We start from the raw sequence: 9236 nt of genomic DNA, 5'->3' as shown, positions 1-9236 counted from the left end.
CTGATCACATTCTCTCCCTTTTTCCTTTTTTTTTTTTTCTTATATCTTCTTTCTTTTTTCAAACAACTTATCTTACCAAGTCCTTTTATAAAATATTTTATAATTTTCATCTTTACAGTCATCTTCCATCCCTTCATTGTATCAACCCTTATTTTGTACATATATGTCTTTCTTCCTTTAAAATTTTAGGAGGCACTTTTTCTAACAGACCAAAATACGCCCAAAATCTAGTGTGTGGCACTGATCTATGCACTAGCCTGATCATATTTGATCATATTCTGCCTTTTTTGTATTGTTTTGTTTTAGTTTTTATCTTTTTTTTCTTTTTTTTTTCTTTTTCTCTTTCTTTTTTCTTTCTTTCCCTTTCTTTTCCCCTGGTGTCAGGTCTTTTCTGATTTGTATACAGTATATTTGCTGGGGACGTTGTTAACCTGTTAGCATTTTGTTCTCACATTCATCTATTCTCCTCTGGACAAAATGACAAGACGAAAGAAATCACCTCAGCAAAAAGAACAAGAGGTAGTACCGTCAGCCAGGGACCTACTCAATACCGATATTAGTACGATGTCGGACCTAGAGTTCAGAATCATGATTTTAAAGATACTAGCTGGGCTTGAAAAAAGCGTGGAAGTTATTAGAGAAACCCTTTCTGGAGAAATAAAAGAACTAAAATCTAACCAAATCGAAATCAAAAAGGCTATTGATGAGGTGCAATCAAAAATGGGGGCACTAAATGCTAGGATAAATGAGGCAGAAGAGAGAATCAGCGATATAGAAGACCAAATGATGGAAAATAAAGAGGCTGAGAAAAAGAGAGAGAAACAACTACAGGATCACGAGGGCAGAATTCGAGAGATAAGTGATACGATAAGACGAAACAACATTAGAATAATTGGGATCCCAGAAGAAGAAGAAGAGAGAGAGAGAGGGGCAGAAGGTATATTGGAGCAAATTATAGCAGAGAACTTCCCTAATGTGAGGAAGGAAACAGGCATTAAAATCCAGGAGGCACAAAGAACCCCTCTCAAAATCAATAATAATAGGTCAACACCCCGACATCTAATAGTAAAACTTACGAGTCTCAGAGACAAAGAGAAGATCCTGAAAGCAGCTCGGGAGAAGAGATATGTAACCTACAATGGTAGAAACATTAGATTGGCAACAGACCTATCCACAGAGACCTGGCAGGCCAGAAAGGACTGGCAAGATATCTTCAGAGCACTAAACGAGAAAAATATGCAGCCAAGAATACTATATCCAGCTAGGCTATCATTGAAAATAGAAGGAGAGATAAAAAGCTTCCAGAACAAACAAAAACTAAAGGAATTTGCAAACACGAAACCAGCCCTCCAAGAAATATTGAGAGGGGTCCTCTAAGCAAAGAAAGAACCTAAAAGCAGCAAAGAGCAGAAACGAACACAGACAACAGACAGTTAACAGTCACCTTACAGGTAATACAATGACACTAAATTCATACCTTTCAATAGTTACCCTGAATGTAAATGGGCTAAATGCCCCAATCAAAAGACACAGGCTATCAGATTGGATTAAAAAACAAGACCCATCAATATGCTGTCTGCAAGAGACTCATTTTAGACCCAAAGACACCCCCAGATTGAAAGTGAGGGGGTGGAAAACCATTTACCATGCTAATGGACACCAAAAGAAAGCTGGGGTGGCAATCCTTATATCAGACAAACTAGATTTTAAAACAAAGACTGTAATAAGAGATGAGGAAGGACACTATATCCTACTTAAAGGGTCTATCCAACAAGAAGATCTAACAATTGTAAATATCTATGCCCCGAACATGGGAGCAGCCAATTATATAAGGCAATTAATAACAAAAGCAAAAAAACACATTGATAACAATACAATAATAGTGGGGGACTTTAACACCCCCCTGACTGAAATGGACAGATCATCTAAGCAAAAGATCAACAAGGAAATAAAGACTTTAAATGACACACTGGACCAAATGGACTTCACAGACATATTCAGAACATTCCATCCCAAAGCAAAGGAATACACATTCTTCTCTAGTGCCCATGGAACATTCTCCAGAATTGATCACATCCTAGGTCACAAATCAGGTCTCAATCGGTACCAAAAGATTGGGATCATTCCCTGCATATTTTCAGACCACAATGCTTTGAAACTAGAACTCAACCACAAGAGGAAAGTCGGAAAGAACTCAAATACATGGAGGCTAAAGAGCATCCTACTAAAGAATGAATGGGTCAACCAAGAAATCAAAGAAGAATTAAAAAAATTCCTGGAAACCAATGAAAATGAAAACACAACTGTTCAAAATCTTTGGGATACAGCAAAGGCAGTCCTGAGAGGAAAGTATATAGCAATACAAGCCTTTCTCAAGAAACAAGAGAGGTCTCAAATACACAACCTAACCCTACACCTAAAGGAGCTGGAGAAAGAACAGCAAATAAAGCCTAAACCCAGCAGGAGAAGAGAAATCATAAAGATCAGAGCAGAAATCAATGAACTAGAAACCAAAAGAACAGTAGAACAGATCAACGAAACTAGGAGCTGGTTCTTTGAAAGAATTAACAAGATTGATAAACCCCTAGCCAGACTGATCAAAAAGAAAAGAGAAATGACCCAAATCAACAAAATCATGAATGAAAGAGGAGAGATCACAACCAACACCAAAGAAATACAAACAATTATAAGAACATATTATGAGCAACTCTATGCCAACAAATTAGATAACCTGGAAGAAATGGGTGCATTCCTAGAGATGTATCAACTACCAAAATTGAACCAGGAAGAAATAGAAAACCTGAACAGACCTATAACCACTAAGGAAATTGAAACAGTCATCAAAAATCTCCCAAGAAACAAAAGCCCAGGGCCAGATGGCTTCCCAGGGGAATTCTATCAGACATTTCAAGAAGAATTAATACCTATTCTCCTGAAACTGTTCCAAAAAATAGAAATGGAAGGGAAACTTCCAAACTCATTTTATGAGGCCAGCATTACCTTGATCCCAAAACCAGACAAAGACCCCATCAAAAAAGAGAATTACAGACCAATATCCTTGATGAACATGGATGCAAAAATTCTCACCAAAATACTAGCCAATAGGATCCAACAGTACATTAAAAGGATTATTCACCAGGACCAAGTGGGATTTATTCCTGGGCTGCAAGGCTGGTTCAACATCCGCAAATCAATCAATGTGATACAATACATTAACAAAAGAAAGAGCAAGAATCATATGATCCTCTCAATAGATGCAGAAAAAGCATTTGACAAAGTACAACATCCTTTCTTGATCAAAACTCTTCAGAGTATAGGGATAGAGGGTACATACCTCAATATCATAAAAGCCATCTATGAAAAACCTACAGCGAATATCATTCTCAATGGGGAAAGGCTGAGAGCTTTTCCCCTAAGGTCAGGAACGCGGCAGGGATGTCCATTATCACCACTGCTATTCAACATAGTATTAGAAGTCCTAGCCACAGCAATCAGACAACAAAAAGAAATCAAAGGCATCCAAATCGGCAAAGAGGAAGTCAAACTCTCACTCTTTGCAGATGATATGATACTGTATGTGGAAAACCCAAAAGACTCCACCCCAAAACTGCTAGAACTCATACAGGAATTCAGTAAAGTAGCAGGATATAAAATCAATGCACAGAAATCAGTGGCATTCCTATACACCAACAACAAGACAGAAGAGAGACAAATCAAGGAGTCGATCCCATTTACAATTGCACCCAAAACCATTAGATACCTAGGAATAAATCTAACCAAAGAGGCAAAGGATCTGTACTCAGAAAACTATAAAATACTCATGAAAGAAATCGAAGAAGACACAAAGAAATGGAAAAACGTTCCATGCTCATGGATTGGGAGAATCAACATTGTGAAGATGTCAATGCTACCTAGAGCAATCTACACATTCAATGCAATCCCCATCAAAATACCATCCACTTTTTTCAAAGAAATGGAACAAATAATCCTAAAATTTGTATGGAACCAGAAGAGACCCAGAATAGCCAGAGGAATACTGAAAAAGAAAAGCAAAGCTGGCGGCATCACAATTCCGGACTTCCAGCTCTATTACAAAGCTGTCATCATCAAGACAGTATGGTACTGGCACAAAAACAGACACATAGATCAATGGAACAGAATCGAGAGCCCAGAAATGGACCCTCAACTCTATGGTCAACTTATCTTTGACAAAGCAGGAAAGAATGTCCAATGGCAAAAAGACAGTCTCTTCAACAAATGGTGTTGGGAAAATTGGACAGCCACATGCAGAAGAATGAAACTGGACCATTTCCTTACACCACACACAAAAATAGACTCCAAATGGTTGAAAGACCTAAACGTGAGACAGGAGTCCATCAAAATCCTAAAGGAGAACACAGGTAGCAACCTTTTCGACCTTAGCCGCAGCAACTTCTTCCTAGAAACATCGCCAAAAGCACGGGAAGCCAGGGCAAAAATGAACTATTGGGATTTCATCAAGATAAAAAGCTTTTGCACAGCAAAAGAAACAGTCCACAAAACCAAAAGACAACCAACAGAATGGGAGAAAATATTTGCAAATGACATATCAGATAAAGGGCTAGTATCCAAAATCTATAAAGAACTTATCAAACTCAACACCCAAAGAACAAATAATCCAATCAAGAAATGGGCAGAAGACATGAACAGACATTTCTCCAAAGAAGACATCCAAATGGCCAACAGGCACATGAAAAAGTGCTCAACATCGCTCGGCATCAGGGAAATCCAAATCAAAACCTCAATGAGATACCACCTCACACCCGTTAGAATGGCTAAAATTAACAAGTCAGGGAACGACAGATGTTGGCGGGGATGTGGAGAAAGGGGAACCCTCCTACACTGTTGGTGGGAATGCAAGCTGGTGCAACCCCTCTGGAAAACAGTATGGAGGTTCCTCAAACAGTTGAAATTAGAGCTACCGTTCGATCCAGCAATTGCACTACTGGGTATTTACCACAAAGACACAAATGTAGGGACCCGAAGGGGTACGTGTACCCCAATGTTTATAGCGGCAATGTCCACCATAGCCAAACTGTGGAAAGAGCCAAGATGCCCATCGACAGATGAATGGATAAAGAAGATGTGGTATATATACACAATGGAATATTATGCAGCCATCAAAAGGAATGAGATCTTGCCATTTGCAACCACGTGGATGGAACTGGAGGGTGTTATCCTGAGTGAAATAAGTCAATCAGAGAAAGACATGTATCACATGACCTCACTGATATGAGGAATTCTTAATCTCAGGAAAGAAACTGAGTGTTACTGGAGTGGTTGGGGGTGGGAGGGATGGGGTGGCTGGGGTGATAGACATTGGGGAGGGTATGTGCTACGGTGAGCGCTGTGAATTGTGCAAGACTGTTGAATCACGGTTCTGTACTTCTGAAACAAATAACGCAACATATTTTAAGAAAAAAGAAAAAGAAGAAGATAACAGGAGAGGAAGAAAAGGGGAGTATGTCAGAGGGGGAGACGAACCATGAGAGATGATGGACTCTGAGGAACAAACTGAGGGTTCTGGAGGGGAGGGGGGTAGGGGGATGGGTTGGCCTGGTGGTGGGTATTGAGGAGGGCACGTTCTGCATGGAGCACTGGGTGTTATGAACAAACAATGAATCATGGAACACTGCACCAAAAACTAATGATGTAATATATGGTGATTAACATAACAATAAAAAATTTTAAAAAAATGTAGCATCAAAAAAAAAAGATGAACCCATAGATACAGAGAACAGATTGATGGTTGCCAAGGTACAGAGGAGGAGCAAGGGGGCAAAATGGGTTAAGATCATCAAATGGTATAAATGTCCAGTTACAAAATCATTTAGTCCCAGGGGGTGTAATATGCTGCATCATAATTATAGTTAATAATGCACAAAAAAATAATGCTGTATTGTATATTTGAAAGTTGCTAGAGGGTAAGTCTTAAAAGTGTGGTGATGGATGTTAACTAGACTTAACTATCAATCATTTCACAACTTATACAAATATCAAATCATTATGTTGCACACTTGAAACAAATATGTTATATGTCAATTATATCTCAATAAAAAAGAAGTTAAAGTTATGCCAGGAGCTGCCTCCAACAAACTCATGCAACATGCACGTACTGAGCTCTAATGTTGATCCAGTGCCCCTACTAAACAGTGGAGACACAGTACAAAACAGACAGAAACAATCCTCTGAAACTTGATGGGTATAGCAATTTCTATGCTTCTCACTCTCCCATGTTAAGTGCCTTAGGCATAATTAGCTGACAGATAGAAAAACAAATATATTACTCTTGCCATGCTCACATATTAAGAACGGATACAAAGGGCTTGCACTTTCTTTCATATCTTATATGTCTTATGTTTCTCCCAGCATCAAGAGCAGGGAATGTGTTGCACAGAAGTGTTCAGGAAAGGCTGTTCTCAGAATCAGTGAAAACATAACTTCTATGAGCTTTGGCTGCACTTCACTGCTCATGGCCTTAGGCCATGAAGAGGCCAATAAAGGCTGGAGCTCAAGAACACCAACCCAGATCCAAGGCTTCCTCTCTGGCACCCAGCCATGAAGCTCCTTTTTCCTATCTTTGCCAGCCTCATGCTACAGTACCAGGTGAACACAGGTAATGTGGAATCCTGCGTTTAGAAGGGGTCGGTGTGAGGAAGCAGGGATTTGGCTGTCCATGACAATGGGACCCCAAGTAATGCTGAAAGAGGAGATCCCCAAACAGGTGGCTGAAGAGTTTACCTATTGCCTCAGTCATGAACCATCCCTCATGCAACCCCATAGGCCCCAACTCTAGACTGTGTCTGATGGGGATACACAGGGAGCTACAGAGAAAGCAGGATGTTTTCTGTATACTCAGAAGCTATCCAACATATAAAGGCTGCCTTCCTGCCCTCTACATCCCTATCATCTGGGACTCAGCCAAGTCTACCTCATTTCTGCTCTATTTCTAATTTAAACCATCTTTTGAAGTAAATGTTCATATTAGTTTATACCTTGGTATAATAAGTAGGAAGTCCTTACCCTTGCACTCAAAAAATCTCCTCTAAGGATCCAGGAAATAGGTCTATGTTTCAGATTTCAACTTTTTCAGATTTTTAGTTTCATCCCTTTCCTCAGGTTTTGTCTTCTTGGAAACCCCCAAATCACTCATCAGGGCATCTAGGAATACATCTTGGCAAAAGGCTGAACCAGAGGATTGGCCATTGTTTTTTGGAAAGAATAGAGAAACATGAAAATTTGTTTCAGAATAAAAGAATCACCCTGATATTTAGAATAACTGGCAATGGGTCAAGGAAGGGAAAGTGAAAGAGTCAAGATATTTCTAATGTTTCTTTGGGTTTTTTTTTTAGATTTTATTTATTTATTCGACAGATAGAGAGCACAAGTAGGCAGAGCAGCAGGCAGAGGGAGAGGGAGAAGCAGGCTGAGCAGGGAGCCGGATGTGGGGCTCGATCCCAGGACCCCAGGATCACGACCCAAGCCGAAGGCAGCCGCTTAACTGACTGAGCCACCCAAGCGCCCCAAGATATTTCTAATGTTTTTATCTTGGGACCTTAAGAGAAGAGCAGTAACATAAGCAAGTATGGCTGTGTCGTCTTGGGTAAAGTCACTTAGTCACTTTGAGCCCCAAATTCCACATGAGTATAGCAGGTTAATCAATGTAGCTGCTTGAAATATAAGAATTTTACTGTTTTGTCTCTGGAGAGAAATGATGTTGAAATGTATGTGAATATTAGGTGCTACATAAACTTCTTGTTATTTATGGAAAATCAGTTGAATTGTTAAGATTACAGAATGAGGGAGAACTTTCTTGATTCAGAAAAAAAGGTGAGACACGGATAAAAAAAATTCAGCAGATGAAGATGAAGTACTAAACTGAGCAGAGAATTTAGAGCTATAGATAACCATGTGGGAGTTACCTTGACAGAGATGAGGTTAAGGCTGTGATGATGAATAAAGCCTCTGAGGGACAGAATGTTCAGAGAGACTACAAATGATAGAACACCATGCCCCAGGAACCACAGGTCAAGTGGTTGTCAAGGAGGGTGAGGTCATGGACCATCGGGTTTGGCAAGAAGTCAGCACTCCTGAAAGTCCTATTGATCTCTTTTGAAAGTCTTTCTTGGATTAGTTTTATGACAGATTTTGCTCTTGTTGGTATTTCCTAGGATCATGAAGAAAGATAGTGATGCTCTGTAAGTGTCTAAGATGTCTAAGTGTCTAAGTTGGAGGTCTAAAATCCTATCCTGAAGAAAAAAAAAATGTGTTCCCTTTCCTCCTTCGTCTATGTGCCCCTAGATTTTTAAAGTTAATCGATGAGGGGGACTAGAGAGATTTATTTTGGAGTTCAGGGGTGTACAGCAACTTTATTGGCCTGCCGGGTGTTTCCATCAATATCCCTAAACACTGCACTTAAAACTTAGCATTAATAAACAACCTCTTATTCTATGCTTCACCCTCCAGCAGTCTTAACATCATATCTAGCTAGTAACCTTAGCCCAGTGGTTTTCTTTTTTCTTTGTGCAGAGTACTTTGGCTTAAGAAGATGTTTAATGGGTTTTGGAAGATGCAAAGACCACTGTACCATGGATGAAAAAGAGATACAGAAATGCAAGAAGAAGAAATGTTGCATTGGACCAAAAGTGGTTCAAATGATAAAAAACTACATGCAAAATGAAATGTCCCACACACTTGGAGAGGACTCCCAAGAACACCTACAAACTACCAAGAATTCTGATGCTGAGAAACAAACAAAAAATCAGATTTTATCTCTTCTCCCCCATATCAAAAGCATCAGCCCTTTTACCAACATCAACACCTTCATCATCCCAAATGCCACCAATGTAAACTCTGCCATCACCAACCCTGTGTTCTCAGGAAAGATTTCATATACTGCTATTTCTATCAAGAGAGACACCAAAGAAAGCAGAAACTCAGCTGCTGACTCCCCACCACCATCACCACCACCATAGACACTACCAACAACACAACTGGAGCTGGAGGAAGCAGATGAGCAGGGATGTGGGCCTTTCCCCTAAAACACCAAGTTCCTCTCTTCTTTGCTAGCTGTAAAATGAAACATAGGACGGTTTCCTCTGTCATCAGTCATTCAATAAATACTGTTTAAGCACCTATAGTTTACATAATGTTATCATTCTCACAGAAACCTCACAGAGGAGGTAGAGCTGGAGAGG

At 39.7% G+C, this 9236-nt stretch overlaps 1 protein-coding gene across 1 annotated transcript; it reads left to right on the top strand.

Annotated features, from left to right (window-relative positions):
• The first annotated feature begins 6597 nt into the window (after window positions 1–6597).
• Window positions 6598–9014, top strand: DEFB129 (defensin beta 129). The gene is made up of 2 exons (XM_028118560.1): window positions 6598–6655; window positions 8569–9014. The coding sequence occupies exons 1-2, from the start codon at window positions 6598–6600 to the stop codon at window positions 9012–9014; spliced, it is 504 nt and encodes a 167-aa protein (XP_027974361.1).
• Window positions 9015–9236: the final 222 nt, after the last annotated feature.

This window comes from Eumetopias jubatus, unplaced genomic scaffold (assembly GCF_037043125.1).
Source record: "Eumetopias jubatus isolate StellerSeaLion01/CBP00866 unplaced genomic scaffold, mEumJub1_p1.0 scaffold_9, whole genome shotgun sequence".
Classification (NCBI taxonomy): Eukaryota; Metazoa; Chordata; class Mammalia; order Carnivora; family Otariidae; genus Eumetopias; species Eumetopias jubatus.
This window is presented reverse-complemented; position numbering and strand designations above follow the sequence as displayed.